This window comes from Podarcis liolepis, assembly GCF_965112155.1.
Source record: "Podarcis liolepis genome assembly, chromosome: 5".
Lineage (NCBI taxonomy): Eukaryota > Metazoa > Chordata > Lepidosauria > Squamata > Lacertidae > Podarcis > Podarcis liolepis.
In genome coordinates this window covers 55,057,275-55,072,508 of record NC_139556.1, presented here as the reverse complement: position 1 = coordinate 55,072,508, position 15,234 = coordinate 55,057,275, and the positions used below count along the sequence as shown (strand labels likewise).

The 15,234-nt window shown below is 41.3% G+C and overlaps 1 protein-coding gene across 1 annotated transcript in view; it reads left to right on the top strand.

Annotated features, from left to right (window-relative positions):
• The window catches only part of LOC310707853 (uncharacterized protein), a gene marked incomplete at its 3' end in the record, with an annotated part of 56,379 nt that extends 48,606 nt beyond the window's left edge, over positions 1-7,773 (top strand). The window contains exons 4-6 of the mRNA XM_083505312.1: positions 4,496-4,663; positions 6,385-6,489; positions 7,674-7,773. Of these exons, the coding sequence (XP_083361438.1) occupies positions 4,496-4,663; positions 6,385-6,489; positions 7,674-7,773 (373 nt within the window). The remainder of the gene's footprint in view (positions 1-4,495; positions 4,664-6,384; positions 6,490-7,673) is intronic.
• Between the last annotated feature and the right edge of the window lie 7,461 nt (positions 7,774-15,234).

The following is a 15,234-nucleotide window of genomic DNA, read 5'->3' as shown; positions in this document are numbered from 1 at the left end:
ATACAAAACTGATTACAGGAGTAGGGATGCCAAGTATAATTAACTTTCTCTTGTACTTAAATGCTGAATCACTTTGTTCAAAGCTGTCAATAGATTGAAGCACTGTTTTTTCTTTCAAGTCCTTTTAAATTCCGACGAATAAAATAATATTATTTGCTCTCAAGTTGTAAAAATTAAAGGTGTCGGATTTGGAATGTAGTCAGTGCTGCCAGTTAAGAAGGCAGGGCATTGTAGAACACTGTAAAGTGTACACTGTGAAATGTTACTTTCTGTATTCCAAGAGGAAGTATTATGTACTGACAAAAGGTGATCCTTCGGTAATTTTTCTCATGTTTTTATCTTCTGAATCGCCCTGAGATCTTCTGATGAAGGGTGGAATATAAACCCAATACAGTGGTACCTCAGGTTAAGTACTTAATTCGTTCCGAAGGTCCGTACTTAACCTGAAACTGTTCTTAACCTGAAGCACCACTTTAGCTTAAGGGGCCTCCCACTGCCGCCGCGCCGCCGGAACATGATTTCTGTTCTCATCCTAAAGCAGAGTTCTTAACCTGAAGCACTATTTTTGGGCTAGCAGAGTCTGTAACCTGAAGCGTATGTAACCCGAGGTACCACTGTATTTAAAAAATGAGAGGTTGCGTATCTGAACATTCAACTCTGTACTCCAGCAGAGGACTATTTGTATATCTATTTTTTATGCAGGAGGGCCAGAAACAATCACCACCATGGGCTAGAATGTGAAAGCACCAATGCAAAGATCCTTGTAGTAAGCATGTCTACACATGCTTAATTCAAAAGTCAGCTTTCAGTGTGCCACAAAATGAATGGTATCCGTGTGTCTCCAAGGATGTGCTGTCATGGTTGCCAATAAGCTTGGTTATGATTACGGATTTTGAACCTCCTGTTCTCATCACACTTCATACCTACCACTGATTTGGGATGCTGCAGTGGCCCTTCCAAGAGTGAGTAGGTGTGAATATTTCGCTGCTTTTGCTGGACAGCTCCTTGTGAGAGAAGGTTTTGAGATGCACAGTTGTGGTGGAATGGGGACAGGCAAAAATTCAAAGATCAGGACTTCTCTCATAACCCAGTTAGGATGTCATGATAAATAGGGCAGCTGGCCTAAGGACATTAGAGTCATGTGGAAAGCCTATTTCTCACAACCTTCAGACTCCAACATGACTTTGACTGGATGTGTATGGACTAGGAATCAGGAAGGTGGTTTGTGCTGTTTTTACAATAACTTTGTTGGAGAGCAACAAAACTTGCATATCATTTGTGTTCCTTTTACATATTTGCTTTATATTATTGCAATTTATTTATTGGCTGGTTTATATATTAATAGTTGATAACTTCAGTGATTCTGTTTAATAACATGTTTCTGAATTGTTTAATTGCTGATATGTCTATTCATTCAATCATTACTTTAATTGAATTATTGATATATATATGTTTAGAAAATATTTTTTAATATACCTAATATACCTGCAGTTGCTAGAGAAACAGAACACTGAAGCCATAACCATACCAGCTCATAACAGGGACATTTTCTTTTGTTTTAGTCTCTCCCTAGGATTGTAGTTTTCAGCTAACTTGAAAGCACATTTTCAATGAAAACTCCAACAGCTAGAGTGATTACTCCCCCCCCCCCCGAAGCTATTGGGTGAGCAGCTGTTGACAGAACACTGAATTCTGAAATTTAGGATAAACCCCCATTAATATATTACAGGCAGGAAAAAAAGATGAGACTAATTGCAGGAGTTTCAGCCAATTATCAAATCCAAATTCTTCATTGGAGCTACCCCTGAGGTTGGTCCAGAGGCTGCAGCTGGAGGAAAAGAGGGAAGCTAAGTTGCTTGTAGAGGCAAACTGCTACTTGCCTATCACACCTAGCTTGTGAGATTTGCACTGGCTGCTAATCTGCTACTGAGCCAAGTTCAAGATGCTGGTATTAACATATAGCATCTTATGAAGCTCTCGACAAGATTTATTGAGAGACGGCCTTATCTCTTATATACCTGGTAGGTTGCTGCAATCTGTGGGAACGTTTCTCCTTCAGTTTCCACAGTGATTCAGAGTAGGGTTTTCAGTGTGGCTGCCCATGGTCTGTGGAATAGTATTCCTGTCAAAATACAACAGGCACTCATTATCTGCACTTCCTGAAAACAAGGACTACATTTTAGTTTTGACAGATTTTCCTACGTGGATAAATGGGGCTTTGCCACAAGAGTCTATTTTTTATTTGTTTGTTTGTTTTGCTTTGTTTTAAATTCATCTGCTGTTTTTGTGTTTTTATTGTACATTGCCTTGAGATCATTTTATAGCAGGTGAATAAAAAATGAAAAATAAATAAAAAGTAATATAAGGAAACTAGTAAAAATACAAGTCTATGGATACTGTGAAGGCAAATGCAGTCTAAAAAAGGTGGGTGAAATCCTTATAATATTGCTAATGAGATTTAAGGAGGGAATGGGAGGAGGAAAATAGGAGAAATGTGCCAAAAGGGGTAAACCTACCAAGAAAAGCTGGATTCTTAAGGTTTTATTCTTTACTGGCATGGAACCACATTGCCATTTTTTCTGGTGCATTTCCTCCACCAATTGAAGCAGATTTTCTCAATCATTTTGCGTTATCTAGACACAGGTTCTGCCCCCAAGGCAACCTACCATCTGAAGTCATTCTCTTCTTACCATGACTTGGAGACGGCTCAGACCAATCCTCATTTGATTTACCTTGAACTCAAATTTGAACAATTGTATGAATTGTACATAAATAGTTAACTGCAATGTAATCAGCCAGCCGATAAGCATCCAGTGAAATCTGAAAAATAAGAGCAGGGAATAGTGTGATGCACTTGTAGTGTTTAGTACGACTAATTGCATGCATTTTTTGGAACTTCCTAGGGAGTTCGTGGGATGTATTATTGTGTTTTGTGTTAGCAGTATTGGATGAATCATCCCTGGAATAATTTATTTCGCACAGCGCTAACACAAATAGCATTGGAGGAACTGAGAACAGTTGGGCCACATTATTTTTCTGTATGATCTTTTCCTCCTCTTTCTCTCTTTCTTTTTTGGTGTGTTTGTAATACATCAATAAGTGGCTACATGTAGCTTCCTGTTGAGATATAAACAAAAGCCACAACAAAATTAAGGCAGCTCAGGGAGTCTTTCTTGTATGTTTCTGAGAAGCAGAGTGTTTATCAAACTTTTGCTTCCTCAAAACATAAAACCTTTATTTACTGATAAAATTAAATTCTGTGGGTTGTTTTTTAAAAAAATTCATTTTAAAGCAGGGCTGACTCTGGAGTGCAGTAAGCAGTGAGGGATATTTCTTGGGTACTCTTAATGTAATAAATGTTGGGAATGCTTTCTTGGGATTGTAACTGGGGCAACCCTTGGGAGAACCATATCTCCTGTGGCTCCCCCAGGCATTTGTCCACACTGCAAGCAAGCATGTTAGGATGGGACAGGATGGAGGAAAGGGAAAAAGGCTTGCTCTTCTGCTCTCCCCTCCCAGCACATTGCAGCTGTTGATGTTCCAGCTGCCATTGCTGGAAAGGGATGTTTGTACTGCAGTATCGGTGGTGGGATGGCTTTTGGGGGTGATTGTGGAAATGGATGGGTTGAGAGCCCTTGAATTTGTTTAGAAAAGTGATCCAAAGTTTAACAGATTTTTCTTTGTAAGGACTCAGAATCTGAGTTAAACGAAAGTGAGCTCCAGAAAGGTTGCCCTCTCTGGTAAATGAAGCTCTCCAGCAGACAACAATGACCTACTAGGTATATAAGGGATAAGGCGGTCTCTCAAGTCACCTCAATGGGGTCATAGACCACACCCACCTCCCCACACCTCTCCCCACAATAATATTGTAGTAGAAATGCATACCTACTGTAAATGAGTCATAAAATTGTAGAAGGAGAGCGGCAATGGGGAAGGATAGGAAATATGTTTTCTGTTCACAAGAATCATTGCCTAGAACTTCTCCAGTTTGGTTTCTAAGCATTAACAAGATGTTGATTGCACATTTCAAAGCTTCCCCCCCCTAAACCCATAAAAGCAACAACTTTTATACAAATGAAAGTGGAGATTTTCTATATTCAGCACTTATGCTCCAGTCATTAAACTAGATTCAGCATGGCAAAGCATCATATAAGCCTTCCTATTTGCAGACTGCTCTCAACCAAATCATTTTCCACACGTCATTTTCTATCTATTATGTACATATTTTTCTAAATCACTTTATTGCATTTTTTGGGTGCAGCAAAAAGTTCACATTATTACTGTAAGCAAATTCTAGCAAAATACAATAGGGTTATAGAGTATAAGAATTTCACAGCAACAAAGGAGACAGATTGCCTTAAAAGGAGCAGGATTATTGTGGTGAGGCTTTCATCTCATTACAACACATTAGTCCAGATTGAATTATGGAAATGTGAATATGGCTGGGGTAAAAAAGTCTTTCTCAAAATGCCCTCCCTTCTCCTTCTCCTTACAGGCCACAAGAAGTCTATTGTACCAACTTTTACAGGGAAATATTATTTGGAAGAGCAGAGGAATCTAGCAATCTTGTGCTTTCTTTCATCTTATTAATTTCACTTCCAACACCATTAAACAAAAGTGTAATGACTTTTCCATCTGCAAGGCCATTATTATTTCATGCGTGGTGGGGGAGACACACAGATACACAATGTGCTGTAATGATGTATAATTGCCCAATGCTGTGGGTGGGTCTGGTTCAAGGCTTGCTGTCATGGGGAGTTTTTGCAGCTGCAACTATATTCTCGAGGAAAACAATATGAAAAAAAGATGAGGTGCTTGAAAATCTAGAGAGATAACACACATTTTGAATTGCAACCACAAAGCAATAGGGAAAAACTTACACATTATGTCCCTCTTTTTCTTTATGTCTTTTTTTAAAATTACTTTTTTATTCAAAATTTAAACAAAATATATTATCCAGAAACATAGCACCCTTATTTTCCCCCTTTTTTCCTCCCTCCCCCCACAGAACCCACCCACCCACCCCCACCCCCCGACTTCCCTCAGTTTCAGTCTTTGATTTCCTCTAAAAATGCTGTTTTCTGCATGTTACACAGTTGTATAGATCTTAAACCTATTTAAGTAATAATTATCAATAAAAATTTGTGACTGTTTATCCAACTCTTTATGTCTTGATGTACTGTGAACCCCACACACAAGTCCTCTGCGGTTGCTGCAGATATGGGATAAAACTATTGCATTATTAGCTGACATGATCTAACTCTATTGCAGAAGTTCTGGTTTAACCTTCTCATCAGAGATCTGCAGTGATTTTTTTTTTTTTGCCAGAACCCCAATAATGGAGAACATTCCTTACTATGTTTGTAGGAGCATCGGAAGCTGACTTATTCCAGGTTAGTCAGTTTGTCCATCTAACCACCTATTGTCTACTCTAGCAGCAGCACTCCAGAGTCTCAGGCAGATGAGATCGACATGACCGGCTACCAGATTCTTTTTAAATAGAGAGAGCAGGGATTGAACTCAGAACCTTCTGCTTGCTAAACGAATGCTCCCCCACTAGTCTATGACCCCTCTTCTCGTGTACAGTTTGTTTTTCCCCTAAAGGCTATCTGATTCAGATGTTCTCTTTCTTTAAAGTTTTGGGATAAAATGATTTTACTTTATCTTCAAAAGAGATTAGTATTTTCATTTGAGTTGGACTGAGGAGGAAAAACTCATTCCCTGCAACTCATCATACTAAGCTTCTATAACAGCTGGATGATAACTGCTTTTGAAAATAAGACCTGCAGTTACTTGTCAAAATGGGAGTTGTGATATATATATATATATATATTCATCAAAGAATGTACAATGCACAAAGATGACAGCTCTACCAACCAGTGACAGGAAGGTCTGAAGGATCTGTTTCAGAGTTTCAAATGAATGTGGGAAGGCAGGCCTGTAGAACAAGATCACTAAAGGGGTTAGGCTAAGGCAAATTCCACGAGATGTCAATCATCTTTTGTGTTTATTTGCATTTTGCTCTGGCCGCAACCATTCTTCCAGAATTGTAAAGCTTTGCCACTGTTGTGAACCTCTGACAATAGTAAAATATCTACTATGTCAGGAGTAAAATGCCTACCATGTTAGGAGCTGTAATTCACATTTATTATTATGTATTACTTATTGATATTTGAATAACAATAAATAGATAGATGGATTAATTAATTAATGGCTTGGCCTCAGCCTGGGAGCAGTGGGGTAGCCTTTTCATTTGCCCCACCTAGGGCAAAAGGCAAAGGTGGTGGTTCTTTTCCTTTTTACTATGCCAGGTTCAGACTGGTGTAGCTGGGAAATCACTCCGATCCAAAGCCAAAGTAAACTCCCCCCCATTCCCCATTTCAGGGCTTTTCTGCAAGCCACCAACTGTGGGAGAACCCAGCAGCAGCAGCTTCTCAGCCTCCCAGTTGCCACGGCAGAGCTCTTCACACCAGCAGAACCCAGTAGAAGGTCAGCCCCACCTTATCCTAACCTTCAGTGGCATGGCTCAAAAGTTAGGTTTGCAGCTTCAGTGCTCTGCAGATTTTTAATGCTTTCTCAAAGACTCCACAGCATTTACGATTTCAAATAAAAGTGTTCCACACATTTCAAACAGGTTCAGCTTAGGTTGTGGAAAGGAATATCACTCAAACCTCCACCCCACCCCACTCGCTATCCCCACTCGACCCCAGTCCAGATGATCATGTTTCTGTATATTTATTCTTAACTTTTTAAAGAAAGTCAGAGGTCAGGGATAAGTCACCATGCAGTTTTTGATATCTCAGACTTCAACCAGATGTGCTTCCGAATTGCATGAAGAGGCCTTAATCTCTGCAATAGGGTTTAAATAAAATTTAATCTGCCTCTTTGAAATATTGCCTCCATTCAGAACAGGGCCTATTTTGATATATATTTTTCTTTGAGGAAATGCTACATTGGATGGGGCAAAGAGCCCCCCTGCCCCCCCAAAAAACCCACAGAAGAAAGGAACAACTTTTTATCAACAATAACACAGTGACTGGCTGTTTCAGGCTGCAATGCTCTACAGACCCAATATGCTCTCATAGTACATAGGTAGCTCTTGAGATACTTCTGGACTCCAACTCCCATCAACCCCAGTCAGTGTGGCCAATGGTCAGAGATGGTGGGAGTTATGTCCAATAACATCTGCAGAGCTAAATATTTCTCACCATTGCCTTAGAGTTTTGTCCACAAAGGCAAGATGCAGGGGACATTAGGTAGCACACGTTAGTGCTTTTCAATTTATTAGAACTAGGTTTTAATTATATAATTTTGCACACTGTAGAAACTTTTTGAGGGACAAGGTTTGATGGATGGTGATTTGTCAAATCTCTAATTAAGATTAAGTCTTGAGGCTTCTGGGCCCAAGTGTGTGCTGATATCACCAAGTACCAAGTAGGTGTTTTGGAACATATATCTGTTCCAAGGTTGAAACTTCATTCTATCAGCAGGAAATTCCAGGAATTGCTTGGAGTGTGTAGCCATGCAGCAGGGAATAGAAAGTCAAATATTAACTGGAATAGTCAGTTCTTGAAAGAGAGCTCTTGAGTGCCTGTGTTTTCTTTGGGGATTTACGCTATGTGCTAGTATCTAATTTGGTATTTAGTGTTCTGTTCTTTTGCCTATTCTTTTAGAATAAATCTGAGTCATTTGCATATCATGATCCTGATAAGTAACATAAGGACACCACGCAAGTCTGCATCACTGAACCTTCATCAGAAGAAGGTCATTTAGACAAGCACGTCCCATGAGAACAAACACTTATGTGCCGTGATTTTGCACATCAAGATATCCCAACAGGGAACAATCACAGAACTTCTTAGGAAAAAAACACATACTTTTTGCATACTATAGAATTGGTTTGACTAAACTGCTATATTTTATGGCTTCTGAAAGTATTTGTTCCTTGATGGAGCTCAGAGCAGCTACAGGAAAGTGTGGAGATCTACTGTATTTAGATTAGTATGAAGTGACTGAGAAAAGTCAATACATATAAACCATGTGTCCAGAAATGGGATCCTCCTAAATTGAGGGTCCTGGTTGCGCTTGGGCCCCTTAAGCCACTCCCATGGGGTGAGTTGTTACTAGGTGTGGCCCAAGCCTTGTCAGTTGGGCCCTGGGATCGTGCCTGGCTATTTGGGCCAACTGGGGCAGGTGGCGTGATCCCGGGGTCCTATAAATGCGGCAGCGCGATGTGGGTGGGGCACTTGCTTCGTGCTGCCGAACTGAGCTGAGACGGTTGTCTGGTGCATTGTTCAAGGCCGTAGTTATACCCACCATTGCCCTCATTAATTTCTCTCTTCGTTAGAAAATCCTGTGCTTGCTTCCTTCTAACACTCTTCTTAGGTTCTCAATCTCTTCTTCAGCTCCCTAAAATCAACCACCCCCACCCGGACTTTCCACAAACATTCCTTGCTTTGTGAGCCTTCCCCCCGCCCCTTCTCCCACCTCCAACTTGTGGCTTCCTAGTCCTAAGTTACCTTATTCCTTCTCATTTTCTATGTGGGTGTCCCTTACCTCCATTTAGAACTGTATTTGATATTCTCATCACCCTCCGTTGCCTTTCTGCTTCGGATATATAGTCCCATTCCCTGCCTCTTGATTGTTTCCTTTCATTGTGGGGGCTGCCCTGCCTCTGATTTGCTGGCTTCGGTCCAGTTTATTTCTCAATTTTGACGTTGATTGCTGTTAAAGTGTATTACCGTGTTGGTGTTCTTGTTGGGGGGGTAGTGAGCTGGGGGTGGTTCTTACAAGGGGTGGGGGGGAACCATGGGCGGCGGGGGGGGGGTTCAGGCTGGGGGCTTTGTTATTGTCACTGCGGCTTGACTTGCGTTGGCTAGGAGTGCTTTAGGGCTTTGTCATTTTCGCAGGCACTCATTAAGGCTTGTGGAGTCGGTAGTTGCAACAAATAATGCCCGGAAGTGGGTAGACTACATGGTAGTGTGGAAGGTATTATCCCTAGTTGGCAGGGTGATCCCCCACCCAGGCATTGCATTCTCTAATGCAGCCCTGTTTAGGGCAGATGGAGTGCATTTCTCTGACGAAGGTGTGGTTGGCCGAATTCTGTGATGGCTTAAAGGACTGGTTGCAAGGTGAGGGTACTGTCAGTAAGCGCTAGGCTCATGTGGCGGTTAGGCATTGGTTTATAGAAATGTGTGGGAGGGGAGGTTTGGCCATCACCTGCCCCTCCAGAATTAGGGTATTCCAGTAAAGGAATCTGGGGGTCCTGGATCTCATCCAAAGTCCGCTTGAGAGGCTAGGGCCATGCCAGGACCACAGGAACCTGTTGCTCCCTCGTTTGGTGTTTACCCTTTCAGACTGCCAGCCAGAGAGGCAGGAGTCAGATTCAGTCCTCTGCCAGAAGCAGAACTTTTGTGCAACGCTTCCTTCTTAAAGGGCAGTGTATTCTCATCTCCAACGGTGGACAGCTTAGATAGATGGCTGAGAATAACCATAAAGGCTGATCTGTCAATCACGCTGCATCACCTAAATCAATCCAACCTTTCTTATTTCCTTTTGCCGCTGCTTCCTAAAATAATTCTCCTGGTAGTAATTGTGACATATGAAGTGCAGGAATTTTCACCTATCCTATTTCTTTCCCTTCAAGTTATTGAGATATTTAGAATGGTAAGCCTGTCCTCTAAATGTTCAAAGGGGAAGAACAAAACAAAATAAAAAGAACCCAAGTTTTATTCTACTCACCATTTACTCATCATATTATCCTCAGATGTGAAGAAATTTGAGCCCGTCTGTCAGATATCAAGGGAGGGGTTTGCAGCTGTGAAAATGTGGGCGGAAGCAACTGGGCTTCTGTCCACTTGGTTTCCTCCTGCACCTGTAGCACACACCATTATTTCAATAATCACAAACGCTAGAAAATTACTTTAAGAAATGACGATGGAGATGGAGAGATTGCTAATTATGCAATGAAGTGGGAGGTGAAGCCAGACGTCTATACACTCTGAAGAGTCCAAAGTCATGCTATTGAGTGCCACTGCTGGCATGTAGCCCGCAAGCCATACCTTGCTCACCTGAATCTACTGTTTCAGTGATCTAGCATGAGACTGACAACAGTTGTAATGAGAATGTAAGCAATCCTAGGGCTTTTTAAAGAGATGGGTTGATGTTTCCAGATAATGTGTCATATTGTTTTGACTGGAAACGAGAGAACTGGCAAATTAGAGAACTAGTACAGGCAATTCTATTCGGAAGTAATTATATTTAGTCAAAGTCTATTTCCATTGCAAGGCTATTCATAAAGCATGTCTCTCAAAATGTGAAGAGGGAGAAATCTAGGCTGTGGCAGTGTGATAAGTTTGGAAGAATATGCACTGGGTAACTATTGCCAGGAGCTGGCAGAAACCTAGGAATTAGGAGGACAATGAGATCAGTATGGCTATACAGTCCCAGTAAGCAAGGGAAGATATTTCCTGAGTACTCTTTGGCCTTCCAAACACATGTAGCTGCATGCATACAATTTTGGATTATTTTTTTTAAAAAAAGATTGGCTCTAATTGCCATATAAGAAAGCAACTGCATTGCTTTCTGCATTGCATTTCTGAAAGATTTTACAGCTAGTTTACCAATGGAAGGAGATAGCTTGCAATACATCTTGTGCCCTTTTATGGGCAAATTAATCTAATTAACACATGTTCTCCAGCACATTGCATATTTGTCCAACTTAGCTCCCGCTTTTAGCATCTGCTTGCTTACCCCCGTCTTGGCAAAGCCTCTGCACAAATGAGTAGTCACACCAACTACTCTTTTGGCTCGAACATGAGCATTATACAATCAAAGCTTGGCTAAATAAAAGGGTGCATAAAGATGCACTGATCTCTTTTAGAGATCAGTGATTTTTTTCCTCACCCTTCAGCTTTGCAGGCATCACTTCCTTGTCACAGATATGCTTTCCAACAGCTCCCAAGCAAACAATGAATGTTTGGACTACTATCATGTGCTTGCCATGGGACTGCATGGATCTGGACTCACTGCTTACTCTAATGCAACAGCTTGAGAAAGTTTGAAAGTGAGCAAAGCAGGAGAGTTTATAAGTCGAGCCTCTAGAGACCTGCATCTTTTGCACTTTTATCTGAAGTTAGACACTCAACTCTCCCACCTCAGATTGCACCTGCAGCTCATATTATTATTATTCGTTTATTGCATTTTCACCCTTTCTTTCTTTCCAAAGGAGCCCAGTGTGGTAAATACTAATAAAATGATAAAAACAACATACATATTTCTTTAATAATAAATCAATAAGAATAAAACAAACCAAATATCCTCCCAACTAATATTTTTTCAATTTGCCAGGAACAGCGTTTTAGCCACCAAAGACCTGGGGAGATCAAGAATGTTTTTAAATTCCACGTGAACTTGAATAACATCGGGGAGAGATGCATCTCGTCAGGAAGGGCTTCTTTTTTTTTTACAGCTGGAGGGGGAGGCAGCAGGTGGACTGTTTGGGCAGCGTGGAGCCTGCGCGCCCCCAAGCCACCGTGTCGCTCCCAGGACAGACGTGTGGCTCGGGTGCACTGCAGGCCCCACGGTGAGTACCGCCCGGCATTTTGTCACCCCCCTCAGTGGTGACACCCGGGACGACCTACACGCATCGCACCCCCCTTCCTCCACCCCTGACAGGATGGCACCAGCCAGTCCCTGCAGCCTACTCTTCCACCTCAGTTTATGCTGAATTGAGGACTTGTGTGACTCTATCAATCTCATTGCAGTTAAAAAACACAACAACACAAATTAAACAATGCAGAAGGTGTGGGTTGGCCTTGGGAACACAGCACATGGTGAGGGGAGGTTTAAGCCTTCCCTCCATGCCATGATATTGTGAAAATATGCCCCCCATAGTACTTTGCATTAGGAATTGAACTCCCATTGGGAAGTTCATTTGGGAACAATTTTCTTGATATAAATTATTGTGGGTGGAGGAAACGATTTTCACCAATAGTACGCACAAATCTCCCTTTACCATGCTGTGCTGGATTCCTGAGGAGAATCACAACGCATGCCACAATATGATTGCAAATTGCATCACACAATGCAGCTTGTAATCTACTGAGCTTGGAGCACTATTGAGTAACAAGTGTAGTCTGTGGTACAGTTCTTATATCTGAGTGAGTCCTTTTGTAAAACAGAAACCATATTGACTTGCCTCACTGGTTTGTTGGGATGGTGAAGGAAAGGACATTCACAAACCCAACTGTAAAGTTTGCTCATCTCAAGAAATGCTATGAAGATGATTAACAACAACAACAATGGTTTTTATCTATTGGGAGCTAACTAAGGAAGATCTTAAGAATGTTAAGTTGAAGCTGGTTTTCTAGTTCCCAATTTCTGGGGGCTTTCATCTATGAAATAGTAAGACTGTAAAAAAAATGCATTTAGATATTTCTGAAGTTTGTAAGATGTTGGGAGATGTAATAGCTTAGGGAGAAAAACTCACTTGGGTGTTATTGTATTATGGCTAAGAGCTGTTTTTCAGTCCTCTGCAGACCAAAGTGACTTCAAAGCTGCCCCTGATCATCTTGCCTGTTAGCTGGAAGTGGGTTGGAGGCAAAATACCAGAGAATTGTCTTTTCTCCACTTCACTAAGGTTTCTCCTGGCAAACTCTCAAGGTGCACAAGACATTGAGCATTCTAGCTGGAAACCTTATTGCAATCTAAACAAGTGTACTTTAATTTGCATAAAAATAATTGGTTTCTGTGGCATCATAATTAATTTCTGTGTTACAAGATGCTGTTTACTGGCCCCTTAGGTTGTTTCACCAGGGCTGCTGCAACACGACAAGCATGGATTTATTTATGTTTAATCTCCATTTGAGAGGCCCAACTTTCTGGTAGACATGATTAGAGAGAATTTGTATCCGGCATACTTACTCAGGGAAACAGTGCTCATGAATCGACAGAGCACTTCCTTTGAGTACCTGCATCTCAAGAGATGAAAAGAAGCAAGTATATATGGCCTGGGGAATGAAGGATGAAAGGATTTGTGATTCCGTATGTATTTGTACTGGGGTTGCCAATGTGGTGCCTATGGGTGCCGATTTGTGCAAGAGGTCTGCCCTGCTTCCCTGAAATTAGGCTTGAAATAAGCATTTCATTATACACTTTCCAACAGGTCGTGGTGTAGGCTGGGATGTAGCACGGGTCACAATCATGTATCCAGCTTGCACATGTGTCCATAGGCTGCAAAAGGTTGATAACTCTGAATCTATACTATAGTTCAAAAGTGAACACCACAAAATTAGTACACAGAGAGAAATAAATTCAATTCTCAAATTCATGTGAACCAGCCTATTATCATACTTTCCAAACCAATACATGAGAGGAAATGCAGCTATTCTTTGAAATTTAGATTTCTCTGCATTTTGCACTGCAAAGGTAAAGGTAAAGGGACCCCTGACCATTAGGTCCAGTTGCGGACAACTCTGGGGTTGCGGCACTCATCTCGCTTTATTGGCTGAGGGAGCCAGCGCACAGCTTCCGGGTCATGTGGCCAGCATGACTAAGCTGCTTCTGGCAAACCAGAGCAGCGCATGGAAACGCCATTTACCCTCCCACCGGAGTGGTACCTATTTATATACTTGCACTTTTGTGCTTTCAAACTGCTAGGTTGGCAGGAGCAGGGACCAAGCAATGGGAGCTCACCCTGTCATGGGGATTTGAACTGCCGACCTTCTGATCAGCAGGTCCTAGGCTCTGTGGTTTAACCCACAGTGCCACCCACATCCCTATTTTGCACTGTAGTTCTCACCAAACAAAAAATCCATACAAAAAAATGTATATTCGGGGAAAGTGTGCACTAAAGAACAGAAATGCATTATGATAAGGGGGAATGGCTTGTAAAAATATGCATAATGGGCAACGTTGTCTATATAAAAAGTGTCTGACAGGAGGTATGTGCATGAAAATGCACACAAATTTCTCTTCCATCCCTAGTTCCTGCAAGCACTGGGAACCCATCTCTCAGGCTAAAAGCATCAAAACCAGTTCAATGGAAGGTTCATCACATCACATGGTGAACCATAAGGGAAGTCTATTTTTGAAGAATGAAAACATTCCAAATGTCCTTCACAATGCAAAACACACAAGAGACATAGTTGCCCTTACTCTTTCTTGACATAAACTTCACTTTTCTTAAGATAATGTTGGGATGAGCGTCTCTCCCCCCCCCTTGAGTGAGAAATGGGGTATGTGTTCACGTTGCCTATATCTTGTTCTCTCTTGGTTCATTAGGCATTCAGCCATTCAAAGGCTTCATAAGATAGATATTACAAGGCTATCAAAATACTCAGTTTTATTACAGTCATTAGTAGGAAGAAATGGACAGCAGTGGATATACAGATATTAGGTCTGGGCAATTAAACCTAATGTCTCACAATTTGAGCTGCATTCTGCTGGCTGTTCTCACAGTACCTCTGGGAATCTTTTCTTAAGTTTCAGGCCAGTCAAGAGAAGTAAAGGGGAATTTGCATTGAAATTCAATTTTTATGAAACTTCCAAACCTACACAGGGTTACTAGGGTGACTCCCAATGAATTCAAGAAAGCTTAATTCTGGGGAAACAATACTACATCACAATCATTTACCTGTCTAGGAACCAAATAACAGTGGGAAGGATTGCTGCTTTAGGATTAATCATGTATGTGCAATATGAATAAATAAATAAAACCAGCAACCAAGTACTATAATGAGACATTTGCATTTCTAAGCATGTCTGTGCATGAATTAAAATAGCAATATTAAATGCCATGGATTTCATTTATTCAAAATCTTTATAGGCTATTTATTATATGGTGTTAGTCCTACAGAATGAGTGATTCAATACATTTTTAATGGACTGCAACCATCAGATGGATGACTAGTTAATCCAGAAAGTAAGAGGGATTGAGAGAGAGAAAGAGAAAGAGAAAAAGAAAAGGGGAAAAAGAAAGAAAAAGGGAGATATTTCACCCACTGTTACAGATATGATTACTAATATGTAGGGCCCGCACAGTTTAGAATTGGCAAGTTAAATAAAGTCTATCGGCCTTGATTAGTTGATAGATTTTGTGCATGCAATCATGCAAATGGCTTAACTAACTTTAAAGACTCTCCTCCTGAAGAGAGGGGAGTGGTTGTGGGCGGGAGCCCGAGCCCCGCCTCTAGCAGGGGGCGTTAGCCCCCTGCCTCCCACTCATCTGGCTGG